The 26,580-nt window shown below is 42.5% G+C and overlaps 1 protein-coding gene across 1 annotated transcript in view; it reads left to right on the plus strand.

Annotated features, from left to right (window-relative positions):
• The window catches only part of LOC117265723 (semaphorin-7A), a 66,346-nt gene extending 43,110 nt beyond the window's left edge, over positions 1 to 23,236 (plus strand). The window contains exons 11-14 of the mRNA XM_033640373.2: positions 13,095 to 13,210; positions 14,490 to 14,662; positions 16,420 to 16,475; positions 17,016 to 23,236. Coding sequence (XP_033496264.1) covers positions 13,095 to 13,210; positions 14,490 to 14,662; positions 16,420 to 16,475; positions 17,016 to 17,362 — 692 coding nt within the window. The 3' untranslated portion in view covers positions 17,363 to 23,236. The remainder of the gene's footprint in view (positions 1 to 13,094; positions 13,211 to 14,489; positions 14,663 to 16,419; positions 16,476 to 17,015) is intronic.
• The last annotated feature ends 3,344 nt before the right edge of the window (positions 23,237 to 26,580 follow it).

Raw genomic sequence — 26,580 nt, forward strand, 5'->3', positions numbered from 1 at the left:
TTTGTTACTGGGCAACCAGCGCACAGTTGGTTTATCAGAGCTTGTTTCAGTTGCCTGCTGCTCCTGGAAAAGAGATTAGGTTGGGTTGAGGTGGTTGAAGGTCCAGTGTGCAAGATTTAGGGGGATTTAGTGGCGTCTAGCTGTGAGAGTGGCTGATTGCAACCAGCTGAAACTTCTCCTGGTTAGAATTCCTTCAGTGTTCATTGTTCAGGAGCTGAATTATCCTCAGGGGTCTCTTCCTCTTAGAAACAAACAGACCAGCTGATTAAAACCAGGAAACACTGAATAAAACAGTTTCATGTTAAAAAAAAAAAACAAATCACAGAAAATTAATTTATTGTGTCAGTCTTTTAAAATGCCTGTAAACATGTCAGTGTGAGTGAAATGTTCCTGCAGTGAATGTGTCACAGTGGGACTAACACACCCAGATCATGTGACTCCTGCATGTATACAGTCAATCAGACCCAAACTGGCCGAGGCGCTCTGAGCATGCTCCACAGTTTCCGCCCCGGGCTTTGACCCGGAAGTCCAATAGCATTAAATGTGTAAGAGAAGAAGAAGCCGGTAACAACATGGAGAAATCTACATCCAGAGCCGTGACTTTTTGGACGGACCAAATGTACAGAGCTGTAAAGTTGTCCACCATGGTAGCAGTTAGCTGCTAGCTAACCGTAGCTAACTTGTTTGTCCATTGTTTGGTCTGTGACGTAATAGGTCAACAGGAAAAAGGTCCAATACTAACAAGCTGAAAGGGGGCATATCTCCACCTATCGTAGAGGAGTCGCACATACTTGGCTCAATAAATGGATTCCCCTCCCGTGCTTGTATACTGGGACAAGGACAGTAGGCCAGTTAGATGGCGTAGTTGAGCTATGTGTTTGGTTTGTCCATTCTGGGCTACTGTAGAAACATGGTAATGCAACATGGTGATCTCTGTAGACAAGGACCTGCTCCCTGTGTAGATATAAACAGCTCATTCTAAGGGAACAGAAAACACAACATATTTTCCTCTGATTTAACACTAAAGAAAACAGACTTATATTTCATTTCTGACAGCATATCCCCCTGTATGTTACACACTGGACCTTTAAAGCAGCACTTGTTCTTATGAATATTTGTGGCTCATGTGCCTGCAGCTTTGTGCCTCTGTTGGTTGGTTATTGTAGGAATAATAGTGACTAGAGACTGGGGAAATCATGTTCTCTGCAACTGATTAAAATGCACAACAGCATTTGTTCTTATATATCAGTCATACAACCCAAGGTTCTACCAGTTCAGCAGCACACCACTGTGAGCAAGCAGGATCAAAAAAACATCACAGACATTTAATTAGTGCTTGTGTCAATGCAAGACAAATATATATATATATATATATATATATATATATATATATATATATATATATATATATATATATATATATATATATATATACATATATATAATGCACAGCTAAAGATGTGTTTAAATTCTCAATTTGAACAGTGCGCAGTGAGAATGTGAAAAATTGACACACAGTCATAAACTGTTCTGTTGAAATTGTATTCAGACAGTTCCTGGCTTTCACACGACTGTTTCTGTTTGATCAAAGCAGCAATGCTGAGGCGCTGCTGTTGCCCATAGCAGTTATACTCCAAAAATTGCCTTGTGCTTGAGGGAGATTACTATGGCAACCATCACAAGTCATATGCTCATGTGTGCATGAATGTCTCACCATGCTGAAGTTCACCAAAAGATGAGCAAGTGTCGTCTTTGTGAGCACAGTCCCTGGCTCCTGCAGTGGCCATGTGCCTGTCATGTGCTCATCAGGCACTACTGGGTTGCTTCTAATAATAGCACATAAAAAACAACGTAGTGTTAAAGCCGACAGGATGGCCTCTCGCTGTGGGCTTTACTAACTGTGTCAGTGATAGGAAGGAGAGGATGGAGAGCTATGAACAGCCTGCGGTGGCCTAAAAAGAAAACTAGAGCAGTTTGAGTCGCACTGGTTTCTGAGGCCAGAGGAACAGGTTGTACTGGAGAGCTGCTGCTCCACACTCACTTCCTGTTTTTTTATTCTTTTCATTTCCAGGAGCAGGCGTGTGAACGAACATGTGCTGGCCGTCAGGCCTTAATAGTTCTTGTCTTGATTTGAGAAAAGAAACATACAAGTCTTGAACTCCTGATCTTTTATGAAATCTGGTTTGATCGTATTCCTTTTTTCTCCCGTTGAATTTTGCATCACCTTCACGTCAGGGCACCAGATATAAATATTCACAAGACTCTAACAAGTCAGGCTCATCAATCTGCATAATTAATTCCAAACATGCCCTTGTATCGCTACAAATGATGGAGAGAAGCTCCCTCCTTGAAATAATCCAATCTTTAGCAAGCAGACAGACAGACAGACAGACACACACACAGACAGCTCATCCTGACGGATAGTTGCATTAGAGCAGTTTAAACCAATCAGAAGAGGAGAAGTAGCGAGCCAGCATCCAACACTGCACCAATGACAGTGAAATCGAAGCAGATGCATTTTGGGTAAGCCCTGGGACATTAGTCTTCCCTGGTGATGGAAATTCCAATAAATATCCTTCGCAGAGACGAGCGCAGCGACACAAACCGCACCGTTAATCTTTGTGCAGTGGCTGATATTAGTGATGCAGCCTGGAGGGCAGAGATGGAGCCTTCCAACAATAAATATCTCTGAAAGGGATGAGATCACCCTCAATGAGGCTCCTCTGAATTCACCTAATCTATTTAGTGCACTTTAAATGAAGTGTGGTGCACGATTCCTGTTTGTTGCTGGTGAGACAGCTGTCATCTGATTACACTCTGATGGAGGCCAGGCAACATGGAGTCCACCCTAATAAACTGGAGGACGTCTGATTCCAAACGTGCACTGGTGTATTTGTTTGTGGGTGAGACCTCAGAGCAGAGCAGCTGGTCAGTATGTGACACATGCATGAATCCAAAAGCTAAAACAAATATATTTACTTGTATGAAGGGCTGATTGCGGCGGCCATTTTCCTTCTTATTGTCTCTAGTTTCCAGAGCTCCTGTTGCTGCTCTGTGGGTTGGACCTCATTTAATTTCTAGGTGGTAGACGGGTGATGCATCTTTAATTTAATGAGATCACAAAGTGGAGACAGTAAATGTTAAAGCAGGAGACAAATTAATTGTGAGATTAACATAGTGAGTCCTTTATTGAAGCAGGTAGTCTCACTGAGATCTGTGGCTCTTTCAAAGGCCCAGACACACCAAGCACACATCAAAGGACCAGCGGTGACGAAGGCCGACTGTTGCGCCACCTGATATCACCTGTAGCCGTTTTCACACAGAGATGGCGCTATAGAGCCGCTACTAAGTCCCTTCTTTACTCCTCCTTTGCATTTTTACACAGAACCAAAAAACAGCAGCACCTTACTGCTTTAGTGTATTTTTTAAGACAGCTTGCTGACATCGCAGAACCACAAGAGGTGTGAGGGGCGTGACATGTGACACAACTGCATTGGGCTGCAGTGTGACATCTCACATACGTGTCAGCAGCACTTTATAAACAAAAACAATGTCATAACATGTCAATAACAATTATTTACCATCCCTGTTACATGGTGGCTGATCTCGTCCTCTGCTTGGAGGGTAGTTTTCACAGCTTTTGGAGATTTTCGGCTGCTGTTCTTCTTCTTTGAGTTAGCTGCTAGCTGCTAACAGCTGCTTTTAAAATCTCCCACAGTGGGTCACACGCGTCACATGGCATCAAAGCATCACACCCGTTCTGCTGGCTGTCCTGTTTATACAGACACCATTTCGGGACTGTAACTTCCTCTGCTGCTGACTTTAAAGTGCGACAAGGCAACATGCATTGCAATTTCTTTAGAAAGCTGCCGTGAAATTAGTCCACAAGGTCCTGGAGGGACTGGTCAGGTCCTTAAAGAGAAACCTGTGCTCAAGAGTAGACTTGCACAGTAAAAGATCAGACAAGAAATGTACACAACAACACAAAATAAAAGACATTTGTTTGACATCAAAGACGTGATTCACATACTGATCTCCATCCTCTTGTTTTTCATGCATCTTTTTTTGTGCATGTTTTTCTCTAAATTTGTATCATCTTCGCTTCATATTCAGCTGATCAAAGCAAACACGCTCCGGACGCTCTTACTTCAGCTCCAGTGGAGTGACTAGACTGTGGGTGCCATGCTCAAGGGCACCTTGATGGCGGCTGTTATGAAAGAAGAGAATATTAGTCATCTAATTTCCCCATACATGTTGTTTATTCTGGTCACAGCCTTCTGGCAAAGTGATGATGATACTCACAGGCTGAAGGAATTCACTTTAAAATGTTGACCCAGAACAAACTGACAGGGCGGATCCATGCAGAGACCTAATTAGCTAAATAGCTAACTGTATACTGTGAGTTTAAAACCCTTTCTAAGTCGTCTCGTGGGACTTCCCCTGTAAGATGCAGGCTGACAGAACGCTGCAGGATTTGACACAGTTAATTTCTCTGTCTTTTCATCACCAGACAGCAAATAATTCAGCAGAATTTATGCATATAATAACCAGCTACTTTAATACCTGTCAGCCTGAAACATGACAGATGATATTCACTGCGAGCTGTTGCAAAATGCTTTCACAACAGACTCAACGTGGTGCAGTGGTGAAATGAAACTGAAATGAAGTCGTAGTTCTTTGATCATTTAATGATTATGACCTGATTTCCACAGACAACACTCAGAGGATTATTTCATGGCAACCTGGTTATGGTCAAGAATCCTTTCTCTGATAAACGTCCTCCAAACATGCTGCGGTTTGATGTCCCAGTTAATGGTTGGTATTTTAAGTCTTTTCTCAGTTTTATTGGAGTGTCTTCAGGTCAGAAATGTCTGAAGTCCAGCTGATATTTGCAGCCATAGATAAAGAGAAAACACGTTTAGAGACAGAGCTATATTTATAATAGTAGTTGAGTCTGAGTCAGTTTAAGACTCGCTCCAAGGCAGTTTAATCCAAGGCCGAGACCAGTCAATTCCTTTTTTAGTTGCTGAGTGTTTGGTCACTTGAAGAGAAGCGTTTATGTTCAACATTTTGAAAATTATTTCTTCCTACAAAAGATGTTTTTAAACCAAACTGCTCGGACGACTCCCTGAGAGGAGCTGCCCACTGGGGAGCTCCCTGAGAACGACATACCTGAAAGGGCTGTTTTCCTGTTTGTATTCTACCGCCAGTAGGAACGCTGAAGTGATGTACTGTAAGCCGCCATCCATCCATCCATCCATCCATCCATCCATTTTTCCAATGCCTCTTTGGCTTTAGTTAAAGAGGACCTATTATACTCATTTTCGGGCCTTTGTATTTGATTTCTGGACTCCTATAGAGCAGCTACACACAATTACCTGCACACAAAGCTTTGTAGATCTTCAGGACGCTGTGCCTTTCGCTGCACTGCTTCCTTGTATTTCCTGCATCCCGCAAAAACGGTCTGTGTAATTTACTCCACCCCCCGGCCCTCGCCTCCTGCCGAGCCCACTCCGCTGTGATTGGTCACACTCCCAAGGACTTCAGAAGGGCTGCCGGCATGCCTGGGCATGCCCATATAAGTAAGTCCGGCACACATTAACATCACACGGACTACACTGTTTAAAAACAGACTGTAAAATCCAAAACAGCTTGCAGGGCTCACTTCCAAATGCACGAACCTCATTATTTGACACGTTGGCATCATTTAACACGAGTATGCAACATTGTAACAACATTTATAGGTCAGAAAAGAGGAAAAGCGTGATCGTTCTCCTTTAAAATCACCAGATATCTGTGCTGAGTAAAGCCTGGATTTTTACGCCGGTCCAGTTGTTCGTTTTTTCCTCCATTTTTCATTAGGAGCCTGTGTTTGTTTGTTTTTCGGTTTCTATTATTTACATGGCTAATGCTTTTTTTTTTTTTTTTTTTTTTTTTTAAATGGTGCTTGGTAGTGTTGCGCTGGCTCAAGAAGAAAAGATATACTTTATTGACCCCTGAGGGGAAATTTGATTTTTCACTCTGTTATCTACACACAGGGCCAAAACACACACGTGCACAAACAGGACCTATACATGCATTAAATGGAGAAATGTCAGAGCGAGGGGTCTGCTGTGGACACGTGCCCCGAGCAGTTGGGGGTTCAGTGCTTTGCTTCTAAGAGCTACAATCATTCCTAGTTCGTGTGGTGCAGACACAACAACAAGGAGGTCCAAAAACCACTAATACCTGCACATCACAGTTACAGTAGTTCTGGAAAGATTAGGTTTAGGTTACAGTTAAAAACAGCTAAAGTGGGATGTGGTTTATACCAACATGTTCTCATCCCAACTCATCAAATATTGCTGCTTTGTCAGTGAATTTTCAAGTCTAAATATGCCACTCTCCTCTGTCTGTTGTTGACATTCAGGGACGGCATGTCAGTTTACGGTTGTTACATGAATTGTGTGTTTTCAAATTCCACTTCTGTTTTCACAGGAAATGTAGAGTTTTTGCTCGTTAGCTACATAAAACCTTGTGTAGTAAAAACATGTGGTTAGGTTTAAAAAAAACACCATGGTTTGTGTTCACATGGGAAGTGATCACTAAGCTCCAGGGTGAAAGTCCAGGGTTTGTTGAACCCGCCCACTGGGTAAAAAGGTTACAACAAAAATGTGAATGCTCAGATAGGTTGCACACACCCGCATGCGCACGCACACACACACACACACACACACACACACACACACACACACACACACACACACAGTCACTATAAAGATTTCAGCCTGTGGCCACAATGCACAGATATGTTATGTTCTGAGCCTTTCTTGAGTGGAAACGCTGACTCAAAAATCTATATTCTTTAATAAAAACAAAGTTAAAAGACATTTGTTATTTGCTAAGAATACAATGTAGGAAAATGTTGAATATGTGCGATGCCTCAGCCTGTGGTGCTGGAAAAGAAAAGTCAGAGGTGACACCTCAGGAGAAACCTAAATGGGTGAAATCACTGAGTTGCTGCGAGTTGGTTGGCTCTGCTGGCAAGTGTCAGCTGGAGCCAAAATTTCTGGGCACATTGCAAAATCTACAGTCAGCCGCTGAAGTTCAACAGCCCAAAGATGTCTGATTTTAAGTGTGTTGTGTCAGGACCTTAAAGAGTCACTTAAAAAAAAAGCAGCAAAGGAGGTGTGACAGGTTGTAGACCTCTGCTCCAACTTTCCTCCGGCTCTCAGTTAGTCTCCGAGGCCAGCCACTGTTGGAAATGTTACAAAAGAACAGGCAGCAGTGAAATATTTCTTTTCCTTCAGTAAGTCACTGACAGATTGACCACCAGAAGAAGTAAAGCTGCTCAGACTTTTTCAGTCATGGAGGCGATACAGCAGAATGTTCCCCTCAGGGACGGAGGAAATGTCAGAGTCGTACACTTGTTTCAAGTTGACTTTATGTTTCAGATCAGAAGCTATTTTCTTAACACACTGTGTGACATTCGAGGTGGCAGTAGCTTAAAGGTTAGAGAGGCGGGCCAAGGTTGAGCCTGGCTGGAAGAAAAATTTATGAGGTTGGGAAGTGAGTGACTGTAAGTCAGTGTTAATGTGCCGAAGCTGCACCTCAGAGAGAAAAGACCTCGTTAATAAAAGAAGTTGAGTTTGAATCTTAAGCTGGAAAAATGTGTATGTTAGCGTTTGGCCTTCTGTCCAACAGTCAGACCTTTAGGTAATAAGAGTGTGCAGGTGTATGGGTGTAAAAAGGAGGGAAGGTGCTTACTGTAAAATAATATATGCGCTCTCAGCAAACTCTCCCTGGATAAGTAAAACCATAAAAGTGAGTTTCTCAGCAGATGCTGCATGAGTTCAGCATTGTCACCTTTTTCTCCCCTCCAAATGGCTTGCTGCTATCTTTGTACTGATACACTGTTGTGATAAAAGAGCTGAAAATAGCTGCAGACAGGATTAAAGAATCATATGAGAATAAACTGGATAAAATTGGGAATGTTATCTTTGACTACAGAGAAAAAAAAGATTTGAAGTTTATGAAAAAGAGACACGACAGTTTGAGGACAAAAGAAGTGACAGCAAGGAGCTGGCTGCCTAATTACAAATGAGAAAGTGCCTCATGGAGGGAGGGAGCATGCAGGAAATGAAGATGTAAGATAAAAAGGTATCACTGTAATCACATTTTCACAGTGGGGGTGGTAAAATAATCTTAGACGTGACAAAAGACTAAACAAGTTCCAACATCTTTCTGCAGGGAGCCTTTAAATCTGTCAAGTATTTATTTGTAGAGGAGGGAGGCGATGAGTTGGGGAATGCAAATAGTGAGAGACTGTAGAAGAATATTTTCAATTGCAATTCAATTTCCAGTGAAACACCCAGCACACTTGGGACCAAACAGGTACGAGGCGATGAAGAAATCCAGAGCAGAGACTGTAAACAGTCTGCGAGAGTGATGCTGCACTTTGTACTGTCTGCTACTGTAATAGCCTCTTGCACAAATGGAGTGATGGCTCACAGCTACAGTAATGACTCCTCCATTTTCAAAATCAAGCTGCATGCAAGACAGCACTATTGACCGACAATGCAAATTTGAATAAAGGCGTACCAAACTCCAGCAGGCCCGCGAGTCTGCTCGCTCGATTTGTTCGGCAAACAGGAAACCCAGTCCACCAGGGAAACTTCATTTAGACCGAATGACAGTTGGAGCAAATATTCACACAGACTTGGTGCCTTATGTTCATGTGTGCAGCACTGAAACTATTTTCCCATGCTGAAAACACAAACACTCCATCAGAAGAGGAAGAAGCCATGTTATTATTTCTGCTACGAGGAGAGACATGATGAAACCAACAAACTTCCTTCTTTCACTCAGCTTCTGTAACAGGATGATGCCAGCTGTGATTGTTGCAAACTAATGCTGGCCTCAGGGCTCATTTATGCTCGACGTTAGATATGTAGACAGATGGAGCCGTCTGTTCACACTCAGCGGTCATTTTGTCTGTATTTGTGCATGTTTTCGAAAAACTTACGGAGCAGTACCGTCTGAGACTGTGGAGGCAGTGGAACGTAGCTCACGCAAGACATGAGCATAGGAGCAGTGAAGTAATTGAAGTATTGGTGGAACAGGATGAATCGATATTATATAATGATATATAGTGAAATGAGTGAAAAGGATTCGTCTTCCACATAAAGGTACAATATCATGACCTCCTCCACCGACGCCTTGTTTGTTGTTGTGTGAAACTTTTGACTCTGCCTTTCAGTGTCATCTATGTACTGTGTCTGTGCCAACCAGGCCTCCAGGAACAGTACCAGCTTTAAAGCCAATTCTCTTAGTGGCCAAAAGTGGAATTACACATCTAACATCAGGAGAGAGACACCTGTATATCTGAGCGTCAAAACTGGTTTCACCACCAGGATTTGATCCATTTGGTCCAATAACATTTTACAGGTCTTGAGGAGCCGCAAGATTAAATCATTTTATCCTGGAAGTAAACTAAAACTAAAGTAAAGTAAACTAAATTAAATGTTAAACTGGAAGTTAGCTGCTCAGCTGCACTCGGCTGTTGTAAGTCTGTGGTGCATCTGTGCTCTGCGCCCCATAATACAGAAGATCTGGGCAGTTTCAGACCACAAGACTAGAGCGATTTTGGCTTCATCTTTTTTTTATAGGAATGAACGGGGCCTCGCCTCCAATGCACTATCAAGGTGTGTTAATACATCCATGGTGTCAACATAAAGGACGTACGGACGTATGAGGGCAGGGACGTTTACAATATTTGAAACAGACGTGTATTTTTTGTCTCATTCCCACAGACCCCTCCTTCTAACATAACACAGCTTACATATGGAGGCTGGAATCGAGTTAAGATGACACAATCCAAAATGTAAAGTTTGTACACAAATACATTACATTGATGCCAGTCAGCATATGAGGCCTTTTAATTGTGTTTCCAGATAAATGTCTTTTTGCCAACATGTTTAGATGTGAGAGGGCGTCACACACGGCCTGTAGCTGCTAGTTATTGCAGGAATATTCCAGTGGCAGTTTGGTAACTAACTGTGTGAACAGCTGGTTTTGAAAGTCCTATAAACAGACCACTGCAGTAATCTAACCTACTGGAAGTAAAGGTGTGGCTGAGCCTTTCAAGGTCTTGCTTTAATATTATTTCTCTGACTCTAGCAGTGTTTTTTAGATGGCAGTAGGCAGATGACATTACGGATCTGATGTGGCTGTGGAAATTTAAATCTGACTCCAGAAAGGTTTCCTGCTTGACTCTTAGTTATAAAAGAGGGATTCAAGGTGAGAGCTGACACTCTACTTCTTCCACTGGCCTAATGACAATGATGTTGCTCTGATCTCTGTTGAGTTGGAAAAAATTTTGATGCATCCAGTCATTGATTTAATCAGTACAGTGACGCAGATGTTCTATAGGTCGATTATCACCTGGTGACAGCAATATGGATACTCATGTGTCATCTGCATAATTATGGTAGGCTACATTATTATTCTGTAGGATGTGGCCTAATGGAAGCATATAGAGATTAAAAAAGAGGGGTCCCAAAATGGACCCCTGTGGGACCCCACATGTCACAGCCATCTGCTCTGACCTATAGTTACCAATTGTTACAAGGTACTTCCTGTCATGAAGATGTGACCTGAACCATTTCCGGACAGTTCGAGACAGTATTCTCATCTTTGTACGTTCCACTTTTTCAAAAGCAGCTCTTAAATCCAGCAGCACTAAAACACTTTGCTTGAGTCGGTGTTCAGGAGAATGTCATTTATTACTTTTATGAGTGCAGTCTCAGTGATGGAGCCGAGATCCTGAGTGAAAGTTATCAAAGCAATTGTTCAGCTTCAAAAAGTAACAGATAATGTGATGTATACATGATTCAGGGGACCCATTCATCTCCTGTAATGGGGAGTTTGGAAGGAAGTCTAATAACCAGTAGCATTACTAACACTGCGATGATATATGTAATACATCAGATCAAGTGTGTGTGCTCACTGACTGCTGCCACCGTGTGTTGTTTGTGCACTGGTTCTTAATTATTGAGCATCTACCCTCTGTCTGTCCATCAGCAGTGAAGACCTCACTGCCCTTCCTCATCACACTCCTTTGTGACGCAGGTTTCTACTTTACATCGGCCACAAAAACAAGATTTCTGAGCTGATGAAGGAAACATGGCATCGCTGCAGTTTAACCACACAGTGTCCAATTAGTGAGAGACTTTGGCCTGTTTCTACAGACTGTAACTTTAACAAGGAGCAAATCCACACCAGAGATGCAGAGAGGATGTAGGAAGCTTCCTAAGCTGTAGGAAGGAAGAGACAGAGTGAACACATGAGCAGCTTCTGTAGCCTCAGGCTCCAGGTCAGCTTCATCAGTCGATGACCCCCCTGGTATCTCCTCTCCACACTCTGTGCTCCTACACTTTTTCTGTGCTGGAACATGAGCTGACCTGATGTCTGCTGCAGGGTAATTAGATTAAACATAAGTCAGTTTAGAAATTAGCAACATGTAAGCATGAAGCAGTGATAATGAGGGTCTTGAGGCTACATTTTGATGCAGGGCCCCAGTAAAGCACCTGAAAGAAATACTTCCTCACCAAAGTGACTATTTATATATAAAAACAGCGAGTAAATCATGTTTTGGGACCATGTTTAAGAACTACATCTAAACATCCTTCACAAACTCTCACACAACTTACGTAGTATAATCCAAGTCTGATGTATTCAGTTTGATGCTCATTACTACACAAACACAACTATTCACCCAAACATTATGTGTCAAACATGTCAGTTCAGACAGTCTCATGAGTAGCATGCCTGGGCGTGTGCAATGTGCATGCACTGTTTGTACATTTCCTACAAAAAATGATGCACTAAAATTTGTGCATAACCCACATACTGTATTTTGGAAAACTGCAATCCCATGACCAAAGTGCTGACGGGAGTAAAGAGGGAAGCAGTTCAGAGCATCCCCATAAGGATGAAGGTTGAAGTGGTGGATGGGCAGCGTATTCTAATAGAATGGTTGGTATGATATCCTACAAATGTGCACCCCACGAATGACTCTATGTTCTTAACACACAGTTAATCAATGTAAAGTTACTGAGGTTAGGTTTAGGAAAAGAAACATGGTGAGGACTCACTTTAAAATGACTCCATGGACTCTGAAGTATCCATGGATACGAGCACGTGACTCCAGGGGAAAGTCCCGAGTGAAGGTTTGTTTTTTTGTGACCCATTCATCACCCCAACCTGCCTCCTTACAAGCACTCAGGACTGCTTCCTTATTTATTGCCATCAGGACATTGGTCACGTGACTGCAGCCTTTTAAAATATGTGGGATATGTACACAAACCACATGAAGTTTGTGAACAGCCTGGGATGGGTCATAAAACACAGAACTTGTCTCAGTAAACCGGTGTTTGAAAATCACTTTTCCATCAGTTCAGAGTATCAAATCCCTCATCTGCTGCTGCTGCTGTAGAAAAGATCCCAGCCAAAGGCAGGAATGAAACTTTCTGAACATTGAACGCGCCATCGTTTTCGTCAAGAAAGTTGATGTAAATGATTGATCCAAAATTGACCCAGAGTCCAAAAGTTCCTTGAGTTCCACGGCTGAATGTATTCAAGGATCTCTACAGAGTTGAGCCTCTTAACTTCGCCCTCCCATCAGCAGCCTGAGTAACAGACTTCCTCCATCGCTGCAGCCAGTCGTGGACTTTCTGCTGGGAGTTTGGCTCTGTCCAAGGTTGAGGTTAAACAAGTGCAGTTACACTTTTTCTCTTCCCAGAGCAGCTCTGCCTTCACACATGCCTGGTCAAAAAATCTCTAAAACTCCAGTCTGCCATTTTGCCTTTGGCCCTGCAGCTCATCTTCACAGTGGAAGCTGTCCAAGTCAAATCCATATATTCATAAAAGACTTTGGACCGCACAACAAGGGCTGCAACTCTGGCAAACAGAGAAAAACACAATGCACACATTTGAACGTTTGGCACAGGTGATGCTTTTCTGCTTGTGAGCATTTGATGAGTTTGAAGACTGCAGACCTGTGATCCACCCCTCCGCTCCGTTTACAACCTCTGTCCTCTCCTTTATTCCCACAGAACAAGGCAAAGTTCTGAAAGTTCTTCACACCAGCGAGGGCGTCTTCATCATATCTCAGTACTCTCTCTTCCACAATGAGGGCCCCGTTCTAAACATGGCCATCGACTCTCCCAAGGTAAGAGGAATTATGGTCCACTGTGGTGGAAAGGGAGATTTCTGTCACATTTATGCGTCCACCAGAAATTAAATGAAATGTGATTCACAATTATTATCGTTTATTTAGGATTCTCATAAAGGTCAAGATGGTCAGATAGATGCTGCAGCGCCACCATTATATGCTGTCATCAGTTTAACACAAAACGCAGATCCCACAGATGGTTACAGGAGATCATTATTTTTTCATGATCCTGTTTAAACTTATCTAAGATAAAAACCAACATTACAACATTCATTCTTTCTGCAGCAGAAAGCTAAGGCTCTTATGTTCCCCGTCATCACGTCATTACCTCACGTCACCTTTAGTGCCATGCAATCATAGTATTTTGTGGTAATAACGCGAGAATTTCGCCCCAGTGGACGCAGGAGAACATCGTTTGCGTAATCCTGGATATATATCGATCTTTCAAAAAAACAAAAAACAAAAACGTAATAGCGACAACATTCATTCTTTTTGCTACATAAAGCTAAGGCTTCCGTCTTCCATGTCAACATGGTGTATGCTTATAATGACATCACTGGGCTAGGTTACGAGTGGTGCAAAACCTTTTCACACTGCTTACAAAATAATTAGATGTATAAAGCTAAAATAAAGTTTGGAGTTTAACTTTTTTTTGTGTGTGTTTTTAGTTTGAAAAATCTGATGAAAAAACATGTCTGATTTTTGCATTATTGCTTTTTAAGGACACAATTTCAATGCTTTGATCAATTATTATGCTTTATTGACTTAAATAACCTTTGAGCTCAGGTTGTACAGATTTTAGGGATGTTACGCATTTAAAGAAACTCCAGGCAGAGTTCAAAGGGTTTTAAAAAATTGGATAAAAAACAAATCTGACAGAAACAAAAACAAATCTGGAAACATTTCATCTGGCACTATACATTTGTGCTGACTAAAAAGTTTATCATTATAACTGTTACTTTTCTCTGGATGAATGCAGATGTGTCCTTTCATTTGGGATTATATTTCATATGAGCCTTTATAAAATAGTCACAGTCATGTCATAGAAATTCCTCATGTTGGGTTTTAGTTCAAGGATTTTTTTTTTCTCATGTTGGTTTGAAATCAGTTTCAGAAGCTCTGCTACACTAGAATGAAAACATATTTTGGAAGATGGGGACTGCTTGTAATTATTTTGTCATAAAAGTGGTCGAGCGAGTTTTGAATGATGATTCAATACAGGCTGATTTATTCCAGTAATACTGCTGCTGTTATGGAGTCGTCTCCTCCTCCTCAGGGACACCTGTATGTTGGTACAGCCATGGAGGTCCAGCGACTGCCGCTGGCTGACTGCAGTCGCTATGGCGACACGTGCAGGGAGTGCATCCTTTCCAGGGATCCGTACTGCGGCTGGGACAGGGCCAGGAGGAAGTGCATCGCCATCCCGCCTGGATACAACGTCACCACTGGGTATGATGAGATATGAGCTGTTGTCTGGGAGAAAGGAGACGGGACTCATTTCCAGAACTGCTGCATCAGTGCGTCCGCGTGTTCTGACAGTCTGTGGCTGTCAGGTGATGAAACTCTTGAAGGGTTAATGTGGGGTTTTGAAGTGGAGATGTATGAGGTACTTATCTATAGTCAGTGTGTTACCTCCAGGAGATGGCGGTCAGTGCGCTTCCTGTTTGCAGAGACAGACAGGACTATCTCCAGAAGGGTTGACACCAAAATGTATTCAAGCCACCCAAAACAAAAAATCTAAATCTATCAAAGTCAAACATAAAGTTATAATCTCTAAGATCTCTGTTTCTCTGTTTCACTCTCTTTCACTGTGGTGATAAATGGTAACTGCAGTGTGTTTGTTGGCAGACTGCATTCGTTGTGATGTGTAGATGGTTATCAGGATCTGGTCATCTTGAATGGATTGTATCTGGATCAGGGCGATCCAGTCTAATGCTGGATTGAAAAACTGAAGATGGATCAGTTAATCCTGATTTAGAAACATGGGATTTCTCAATCCGGATCATTCTGATCTGAATTAAATGTTTTGAACAACTAAAGGTTTTCTCTTGTCTCCACAGTGAACAAAGCTTTGTCACCTCTGTCATAATCATTCAGGTTTACTTCCTGCTTACAGTCTGACCCATACAAACAGCAGAGTAATACACTGATCGGACGCTTTACCAACCCGGTCTCACCCTGAAGTCAAAATCTGGTGCTTGGTCAGTGACTTGTGGTGTCAGACACTGACGGAAAAAGCAGTCCTTTCACGTCAGCATGATACACCGCCAAGTAACTGTTGTTGGTAAAACAGCACCTGACTTCACCAAGGAGGCCGGTGTTCACTTCCTGTAAGATTGTAAAGCCAAACCCTGTTCTTTTTCCTAAACGTGTGTTGTTGAAGGAAAAAAACATCAGTTGGTGGTGTTGTACTGACATAGTGCTTTTATTTTGAAAGAGACTGTATGCAAACTGTACATTTCCTGTGAAAACAGAAGTGTAGTTTGAAAACAGACAATGCATGTAACAGGCTGAAGTTGACACGGCGTCCCAGAACGTCAACAACCAACACACCCAGGGTACCCTGGACGTCATATGTGGACATGTGATGAGGTCACAGTGAGGATGATGATGGTTATATGGTTTAGAAAACGTGATGCCAAAGAAAAGGGCTGTCTGACGGTGAGGCAAAGCGGTGAAAATATACTCAGTATGGCGTCCAGTTAGAATGATATTGATTTTTTAGGTGGCTGAAACACATTTTGGTGTCAACCCTCCTTCACAACAATATAATGCTGAGCTTCTGGGGTGTTGGTTGTGTCTGTCTCTGCAAACAGGAAATGCACTGAAGGTAACACACTGACTATAGATTAGTACCTCACACAGCCCCAGTTAAGAAATCCCAAACTTTCCCTTTAAAGTACAGTTCAAAGAAAAACCTTCCGATCACCAGAAACACATGCAGAGCTACTGCTGTGTTTCACTTGTAAATTGCTTTGGCTTTAATGGAGCTTTTGCATTTCCAATTTTAAGACAGAATGTGAAAATCAATCATGTGCAGTAATGAGCCGCTGACTCCTGCCTCCTTCCTCCCCCCCGACATTGTTGAATGATTTGTTTCTGCATCTTTTAATTTGTGAGTAACAGTAGGTTGATGTGGAGGCTCATGAGCCATTTGTGAAACTTTTTAATGCCACTAATTTGTCCTCTCTATTATTTCCTAACAGGACACTCATTCAGAATCTGGACCATTCAAACTCCTCAGTTTGTGGGGAAGCTGCTGGTGAGCCCTTATCTGCTCTCTCCCACTCTCTCTGTGTATCTTAATTAAACCAAAATAGGAACCTTTCTGAGCAGCTACAGTAAAAAGATGATTATCATATAATTGAGTAGAGTCCAAAAACCCAGCAGGGAGATTTTTTTCTTTTTTTACATCATGGCTTGCCCTGTTTTAAAGCTCAGAGCCCAGTTATAACCTCAACTAATCAGGAGAAAATCCTCCTCTCTGCAGGGACGGCTATCTCCTGAAGTGATCTGATGTGAACACTGCATTTATTTCTAGTTGTGTCAGTGATGCTGCACGTCCTGCCTGTGGATACAGCGACAAGTTCTTTCTGTTTCCCCAGAAAATAATACTTAGCGACAATGAGAAGCAATGTATTATAATCTTTAACTGATATCTTGGAGCAAAGTAATAACGTTTCATACAATATGCTTTATCACCATCTTGTAAGAGTTAAACAAAGTACCACTTAATGTTGAGTTCTCAGCAAATAAACAATGAGAGAAAGTGTCAAAACTCTTCATATCTTTGTCCCTGCAGCTCTGAAGCAGCGCCGCACTTTCCCCAGAGAGGTGACGGTGCAGTCCAATACCTCCATCTTCCTCCCGTGCCCTGTGCGCTCCTTCCACGCCACCTACCGCTGGGAGAAAGACAACCGCGTCAAGAACTATCCTTGCCTCTTCTCTGGAGACTTCTGCATCCTGGGGCCAGTTGTTGACATGCCCCTGAAGGAAGGCGTCTTCCGCTGCATGGCCACCGAGGACGGATTCAAGGTGGAGATTATCTCCTTCAGGCTGGTGAACGACGGCAGGCTCCTGGCCGCCTCCCTGGCCTCCACCTTGGGGCCGTCACTCCTGTTCGCCATGGCTGCCCTGTGGCTCCATTAACTGCAGCTACCGCTAATGCTAACCCCTCATCCTTACTGGCTCCTGATGACAGAAAGACGGGGAGCCTCTGTTAGGAGGTCAGGTTCGCAGAGCATTGAAGTACGTGGTTGGGTTGGATGATGAAAATTTACCTTTTTCCATTTTTAGACAGAAAATGTGAATGGATCATTTTTTTGCATAAAGCAACAAACCTGCAGCTGCAGCTGTTTAAATCAGAACCGGATAAAACATTCATAAACATTCAGACTAAAGTGACGAAGAGTCACTGTCCATCAATTGACACGTCTCGTGAGTTTGATCTTGATTCAACCATCTTTAGGTGCTTTGCGAACCTCTCCTCTCTGACTCAAAACATATCGTATGAGTTGGGCAAAAAACACCAATACCAGGCCAATTCTTTTTACCATTTCTCTACTTCTTTTCAAATTGACTTGACTGTGCTTATTTGTGAATATATAAACCTTTAATACCGCTCCTCATCTAATCAATCATCTTGTTAAACTTCATCGGTATAGCTCATTAGTACTTAGAAAAATGTCTGGTATTGAGATTTCAAAAGCCTTAACACTTCTGGGACATAAACTCCTAAGCACAATTTTGCAGTCGAGGCAGAATACTGCAGCCTCGGTTGGACTTGGCGCTATAATTAGTGCAGCTGAGTCTAACAACATCGCTGGGAGGAAGTGTCAGCTTTTTGACAGGAAGTAGGCGGATGGGCAAGAGCTCATTCTCGAACATCACTGTGTCTCAGCACCTCCTCCTCAGACGAGGCAGTTTCTTGCATCTTTTTATCAGATGGTATCAGACATCGTTATTACGCCTTGTTCACAGCTTTGTCCGTTGTTTTTCTTTTTACACGCCATCGTCTTTCCTCCTCCCCAGAGCATCAGAAACAAAACTCGCTCTTACAGGATGTGTAAAACACAACATCGCCTACAGCTCCTTTGGTAAAGAGGTTAGTTCATATTAACAGTGAGGAGCCAAACACCCTCAGAACCTCTCTACAGTCTTAAACATTAAAAATAAAGTAATTAAATTCATCTCAGTCAACATGAGAGTTTACAATCCGGATATTTTATGCTCTGTCTTTTATTGTGAAGAGACAGAGGTTGAAAGGAAACGGCAGTGACCTTTTCGCTAATTCTCGGTATGTCGGCGGGAAAATCCCAAGAGTCCATCAGTTTTTAGGAAACAGGGCGGAGAGCGCCAACAGGAGCTAATCTGCTGCAAATGACATCCAATTCTGTCAAACCGACAATGCGTAAAGATGTGAACAAGGTGTTGCGTTATAGCAATTTCAATAAACACACACTCATATTATCATGAGGGCAGATGAAGCTAAATGGAACTGCATATTAAGCTTGCATTTTATAGTTTGCTTGGAGAAAAAAAAGGCTTGTACTTAGATCTGTGAAATGTGTTCTGTATTTTATGGCTCTGCTGATTTCTGCCATCGCTGCCTACGTATGTGACACTTTGTCCTGATTGTTTGGGGTTTTTCTGCCATAGTTAGAATGTGATATGTAACCATTGACTGCTTTGCCTCTTTCCCCAGGGACATCAGTGCAAATAGACGAGAAAATGGTTCCTTCTGTTAAACTTGTATCTCTATGCTGTGAAACAAAAAGGCTCGACAGATTCCAACACGATGCTTCACTGATGGAGCAGCAACCACAACCAGCAGCGAGAGCTTTAACACATCCACAGCGACACCCTCCAACCTCTCCTCTAATAACACAAGCTTTATTAAGACCATGACGGCAGATTAACGCTGAGTGTGGAGAGAAATAAGAGTTGTGACTGTAGCTGCAGCTCCAAATGCCAAAAAGTGAAGCCAGACCTCCTGAATACTGATCAGCTGACTGAAGGAGGAGGCTTGTGTGGTGATGAATTATGCAGCGGATTAGCATGTTCTCCAGAGCTTTGAGAATTATCATTCAGTAGTGTTACATAAATCTGCCTTCCACAGTGGCAGAGATGTCATTAATAGCTAATTAGACAATGGAGCGGGCTCGTCAAGAATCATATTAAAGAATTTATTTTACACCGTCAGGGATACGAGCAGCGAGCGTGTTCTCAGCTGTGGAAATGTTGAGGTGGTGTTGTGTTTCTCACTCAGCTCGGTTGTGTGTTGCTGCTCGGGGATCTGCTTGCTTTCTTCATTGCACTGACGCGAGCTACTGACTGTGCCAAGTAAAGAAAACATGACGAAACAAAGCCATGTCGAGCCACCTCATCCTCCCGACGGTTCTTCTTATCTTCATTCATAAAATCCCTTCGCTTCTTACCTGGCGTAACAGTTGGTCCCAGATAGACTCTGAGCGTGTGTCGTCTTCCCCACAAACAAAGCGCAGGTCTAACATACATTTAATCGTCTTTGTGTCGTCACCAGGGTGGGAAATTAATATCAGCCGCCAGCCAAGTGCTGGTGGAGTAGAGGCTGCTGCCAGAGACCTTTGGTGAGAAACTAACTCAACATACACAGACATGCTGAACTCATTCTCATCTATAACCTCCTCTGTGCTGTAGAACTGTAACCACTGTGTTTGTGTGGCTGAGATAAGAGGAGATGCTTTCTAATGCTAATCAGGCAACCACACCAGCGCTGCGTCCAGAGTCACCAGCCTGTCCTTGCTCCCAACTCGTTAAACACTGCAGCTATGTCAGTGGACGTCAGCGTCAGACACCGATGCACAGAGGCACTCCTCGCCACAGTATTACAGGCACCAGGTGGTGACTTTGTAATTCCACTGGCAACTACTGGAGCATCAAGAGAGACTGTTCACACTGGGCGGGTGGGAGTCGAGGTAGGATCAAACAAACTTTCACTTGGAAGCCCGTCGTTGGTCCCTGTTTTAAAACCAGAAGTGAACTGAGTTACACTAATAACAATGCAGTGTGCTAGTGTGTGTAGCGTGCGGTGCTGTCAAATGACATATGTCATGTTACACTACAATAGGACCAAATGCCATTATTTTAGGCCAAACCATGATGTTTTTTTCTCAAGCTAACCAGGAGCTTTTGTCGCCGCAAACTTAAGTTTTTTACCTACTTTGTGAGTTTATTTTGAAAAAGACAGGATGCATCTAACGAGCAGACGCTGTACATTTCCTGTTTAAATAGCAGTTTATTTTGAAAAGAACCAATGCATGGAACAAGCGTAAATTGACACGCCGTCTGTGAATGTCCTAAACTGACGCAGGAGGATATCTAGTGCGTCATATTTTGCCATGTAGGTTCACTGACAAAGTTTTGACCATGCATTACTCTCCCAGTGTGTGTCACCATGTAACTCTCTCAGAGCCTCTTTGCTGGTTGGAGACACATAATTACCATGGTAACCTGTGCCAACCTCAAAGTGAAATCTTTACGCTTAAATTGAAGTGGTATTGATGTTGTTGAGCTTCTCAGTCGCTGTCTGCCATTGTCTGCTAAACTGTGTCATCTACTGCACTGCATTGTGGGATATTTATGCAGGCACAGCGTCCAGTGTTTGCTTTGTAATATTTTACCAGATACATTAAGCAGACACGTACTGTTTCATACTAAGGTTCTGGACATAGTAAAAAAATCTCACTTGCTCTTTGAGTGCACAAAACATCATGTTGCTACGGAAACCTCACTGGTATCATAAGCCTCATCACTGTGTCCCCAGTCCATGCGATGCTCTTGTAGAGACTGTCTTCAGCAGAAAAATGTCATTATGAGGGACCTCTCGGGGTCAAAGGTGAGAGACAAACTCTGGAATGGGCCACAGCTGGTGGTTGGTTGGACGGCAATGAGATGAAGAGTTTCATATCCCGTCACCTGCCATCAGTGCTGGTCAAGGTTATGGAAAGATCAACCCAATCACCAGAAAAAATGTTGGCACTTTCTTCAAACCACAGATACGTTAGATTTGCACATTATTATGTTGCAGATACTTTGAAACTTAATGTTTCAACACAGCTGTGGTTAGTGTGTGGTCATGTTTAGGCACAAAAACCACCTGGTTATTGGTCATCTCAAAGAACACCCATGTTTGAGGGCTAAAAAGCTGCAGGAAAAGCAATGACTCGCAAAAATACGATCTTATCTGCAGCCTGTCAGGCGTTCCTACTGGCTGACACACCATCCACCATCCCCTCCACCGCCTGATGCAACCTGCTCTCATCCTAACTGGTTAAATATTGCTGCTTTGTTCCGTTAATGTCTACGTACAGTATGACATGCTACATATCCTATGGAGTTTGTCGTTGACGTTCTGGGGTGACACGTCAGTTCAGGCCTGTTAAATGCATTGCAACTTTTCTAAACACACTTCTGTTCTCACAAGAAATGTACAGTTTCTCCTCGTTAGATGCAGACAGTCTTTTCCAAATCAACGTCAGTAAAACACCTCATATTTATGTTTATTTCCTCGTACAACAAAAGCGCGTGGGTAGGTTTAGAAAAAAAACATCATGGTTTGGCTCTAACTTCATATGGGAAGTGAACAGCAGGCGCCAAGTGTTTGTTGGACCCATCCACCTCCACGCCCCGCCCCGCCCCGCCCCGCCCCGCCCCGCCCGTTAGGGGCCTCCCAGCTCTTCTTAGTACATCGTTACCTGACGCTGTCCAGTGGTGTATCTTCTGTATAAACTTCTGTGACAGGTGCTGTCTGGCCACGTTATTAGCTGATGGTGCCTGTCTGTGTCTCATACTACTAAGAAAGGTTCTGTCCAGCCGTGTTACAAACTGACGCCACCCAGTGGCATGTCATGCTGCCGCAGAGGGTGGGTTTTGGTGTCGGTGTCTGACGCGGAAATCACTGAGAACAGTGAGAACAGACTCCCTGGTGACAAAGTCAGCTCATATACTGGATCAGTAAAGAAATGTTAATATGATACGAACAGCACGTCACATGTATCTTATCCGTGATTTGCAGGAACGTACATATTTTCCTCTGGGCTGGGAAAGATCACAGCCATGTTTTAAATAAACCAAATATGTTCATTAGCCTCAACATGACTCGAGCTGAGGGACAGAGGTGACAGACTCTCTTATTCCTGTCAGATACACTCACGTGTGCGTGTATTCATGTGGCAGAGCAGCATCTGTGTTACAGTGTGGATTTGGGACACACAGTGGAGTGTTTTCTCTCAGCAGCAGAGCTGATCTTGTGTCATAGAGTGTTAAACGTGCTCAGACAGTTGTTGCTGCGCAGAGCTGATTGTATTTCCTCTCCTCATTAGGAGCAGTGGTGCTCCTCATCAGGCTTTCATCATTCAGCTCTTCACCCAGTCATCATCCTCAGCCCCACAAGGCTTTGCTTTAGTATCAACACTTCCCCAGCTAATGCGTGGAAGCAAGATTTACAGCATTTAAAGCATTTACCAACGCTCGGTGTCAAATACAAATCTCCTCTATGTTCAAGCCCTTGCTTTGATATGGATATCCACACGGCTGCTTTATCGAAATTCAGTTATCACTCAGTCACATCCGTCATCATCAGCCCGTCCGATAAAGGCTAATCTCCTTCAAAGCAAGCTCTTGATTTGCCTTCAGGAAACCAATTTAATGGATCGCGCTATCTGCTGTAAACCAATCGACACGGAGAGAGGCGGGTCGCTGTTTTGTTTGCTCTGGGGTTTTTGAGTGTCAAGTACTGTACATGATGTGTGCCCACGATTCTGTGTCTTGATATATCTAATTTTAAAAGTAACATGCCAAACTCTATTATTAAAAAAGAGATATTTATATTGGTGCCATGCCAGTCGAATGCCATCTCATAACATGTATTTTTAAAAAAACAGATATCTATAGTGCAATAGATATTCATGTAACAAATCCATATTGACATGTGTTTCCCTGAACATGTGCGGTGAAAATTAATAAAATATAAGTATAAAGAAAGGGTTGATTGTCTTCATTTCAAAGCACTGAGACGCTGAATTCTCTGATTTCCCTTTAAATTCCACCAGTTTATCCACAAATTATACTGTAATTAAGGTATTTAATGGGCTTTAACAGGATAATTAATATATTGTAGCCTAGTATATTAAGGTGCTTTTATTCAGGTTAGGGGCTTTTGAAAAGGGGAATAACCACTTAAAGTCATCCCTCACTGAGCCTTACGTTTTTTCTTTAAAAATCAGTGGGTAGCTGTGATGTTTGTTTTTCATTTTAAGGGACTTTTCCCATCTTTTAAGTAATGTATCCATGCAAAATATATATATATATATATATATATATATATATATATCTTTACAAACAGTTTTTACATTGCAGTCCATAATTTTATCCATTAATTTATCCCTTACCTGGAAACTCAAGCGCAAATACTCCTTTAAATATCATCATGACAATATTTTGGATTTGGTTCAAAATCCCAAATCTTATAATCGATAGATCTGTCAAATATTTCAAATTAAAAATTGTTCATTAAAACTCATTTAATTTGTAAATTATGGGTTTTTAGATTCACAGTGTTCCTAAGGGGTTTAGTTTCCTCAATTTTATATTAAAGTTTGTTCAATGACTTTCATACAGGCTGAACGTTGTAGAAATGTGCACAGACACCAGATCACAAAATGGTTGACACTCTGCTGGAGGTTGCCGTCAACACAAGCAGGTTGCATCACCATCTGCTGGCCAATATTTGGTGTATTGGTGAGATGCTGTGAAAGGCCTCTGAGTGTTTCACATCCACTGACATGAGTCAATAATCCAGAGTCTGCTGCTTGTTCCTGAAACTTTAAGCTGATCCCAGTGTTTTGGGGTTTGTGCAGTTGTTCTGCTGAAGCCGCCTCCTCCCCGATCAATGGTGTTTTATGAGTTTAGAACCAGCGATCAACTCCACCAATCATCACCAATGGATGTCAAACCTGTCTCCTCCAGTAATCAGAGATGATGTAACTGCAGCCTGCAGGCTTCACTGTATACGAGGACTGAAAAGAAGAAGCAGCACTCTCAGAATGATGAATGTTTTATAGCTGAAATATCCATTTATATCTGTCTGAGGAGGATTCAGTGAGACTGCTGCTGCTCCTCTTCACTTTATGATGAATTGAACTACAAGCACCGACTGAAGTGCTCAAGCCTATTTCACATGCATGCTAATTACATAGTGTAAGTCTGTCAGAGTGGATGGATTTTCAGACTGATTCTCCTCAAACACTTCACGTCTATCTTTTAATGTCTCCCTGAAAAATACATTGATCACAGTCTGTGGCACTCAGAGGTTTAGCACTCACTTTATTTGTGGATCTTACTGTTGTTTTCACGAACAGATGATGGACATAAAGTTTGATTTATAGCTGTACGTTTATGCGTGTGTCCTGCGTCGTTATGAGCATTTAGTGCGGCGGTGTGTCTGCGTCACTCTGTGATTACACTTCCAAAACATGAGCTGGCTGTGGCGTTTCTTTGCCACTGTGTTGACTTCCTGTGAAGAGCAGCAAAGTTTAATTGATTCAACCAAACCCCAGGAACAGGGCAGGGCTTTGAAGACAATTTTACATAGTGGCCAAATGTGGAATTACAACTTTCACAAGGTTTTTTCCTGCTACATAACTTGTGAAAGAGACATCTTTAAGTCTGTCAGTAAATTTCTTCTTTAAAATGTTTTGTTTCTGATCTGTCAAATCAAAGTAAATAAAATTATCAGGTCAGGTGACATCCACACCGTAGGTATAATGTCAATTCAATGCAGAAGTATAAACCCTGTTTAAGCGATGTTTCGTGTCCACACTGACGGTGCACTGCAGAGATGAAAAAGCTAAAATACAGAAATCTGTGTACAAAAAAAAGGAAACACTATTTGCAACATGAACAACAACATTGTTTGATCATACAGACATTGTTCCACATTTTACCATAGTTTCAATGTTTCTATCACAGATGCGGAAAAATATAATTTTGTTTTTTATCTCAGCACTTCCTGTTTCTGTTTCAAAATAAAAGCCCTCTAACAACATTTCTATGGACAGAATCCCTGAAATATTTGCAGGACTGCATTGTTGATGATGCAATGGCGTGCACGGCTGCATACATTTGTGGATTTCCAGCTTTATGTTGTGGACAGCACATGATGCACATGTGCGTAGTGGCGGTGCTGCTGAGTTGGGTCGCCTACTGTGTTTGTCTCCGATAGATCTATGTTCCCCCGACTTTACCCATGGCCTCAAGTAGTTGTTTCCTGAGAGGCTTAACATAAACTCTGCCATGAGCAGTGTCTTCTAGCAGGAAATAACCAACAACCTCTGAACATCTCGTCAAAAACTCATCAAATATTGCCGCATTGTCAGTAGTTTCAGCGCCAGACACCGACGCCAAAAGCCACCTCTTGCAGCAGTATGATGTGCCACTGGATGGCGTCAGTTTGCAATACGGCCAGACAGAGCCTTTTGTGATGGTATGATACATCAGTCAGTGCCTGTCGCAGCAGTATGATACGCCACTGGACAGAGTCGGTTTGAAACGCTGCCGAGAACAAGCGTTAAACGCCGTCCCAGCATGTCAACAAGAGACGCAGGAGGGTAGAGTGATGAGTTGGGTGTTGAAATAAAGGTATTTTCAATGATTATCACAAAACACTGTGAACCTTTTTCTTTTACACTTTGTGTGAGCAACACAGAGATCTAAGATGTTGATATTTTAGTCATGAAATGATGAAATGATCTCCACAGGATGGTGAGAGATGGATAAGAGAGCTTTTCTTTTCCCCAGGGGTTGGTCTTGTGACTGCTGTCAAGATGTTGATTCAAAGCAGATTTTTCAACCTGTCTGACAGTAACCATGACTCAATGTTGAATCTCGTTCTACATTTTGTGAGCGATGCTTATTTTCTTTCTCTCCGAGAGTGAGATGAGACGATGGATGCTGAAGGCCCCTGGGAACCTTCACAGGTAAAATCAGCCTGTTGCACAAGTCAGTCAGTTCCTGAGCTTTCTACTCAACAACAAATAGATGCTTTTATCGAAGACCCCGAGTCTCTATCTCCCTCTGCACGCTCACTGCTCCCCAACGCATTTCTGCCTAATGTGCAGCCCCCTCTGTAATATCTGCCTCCACTCTATTCATATTTCCTGGCTGGAATTAGGCAAGGAGCCATTAAATATAAATCCTCCCTTCTTTCATTTGGTTTCTATTATTCTGCAGTTATCAGGAGCGCACACACACACACGCAAACAAGGACTGTCTCTCTGTCTCACACACACACACACACACACACACACACACACACACACACACACACA

Source organism: Epinephelus lanceolatus, chromosome 10, assembly GCF_041903045.1.
Source record: "Epinephelus lanceolatus isolate andai-2023 chromosome 10, ASM4190304v1, whole genome shotgun sequence".
In the NCBI taxonomy this organism is placed as follows: Eukaryota; Metazoa; Chordata; class Actinopteri; order Perciformes; family Serranidae; genus Epinephelus; species Epinephelus lanceolatus.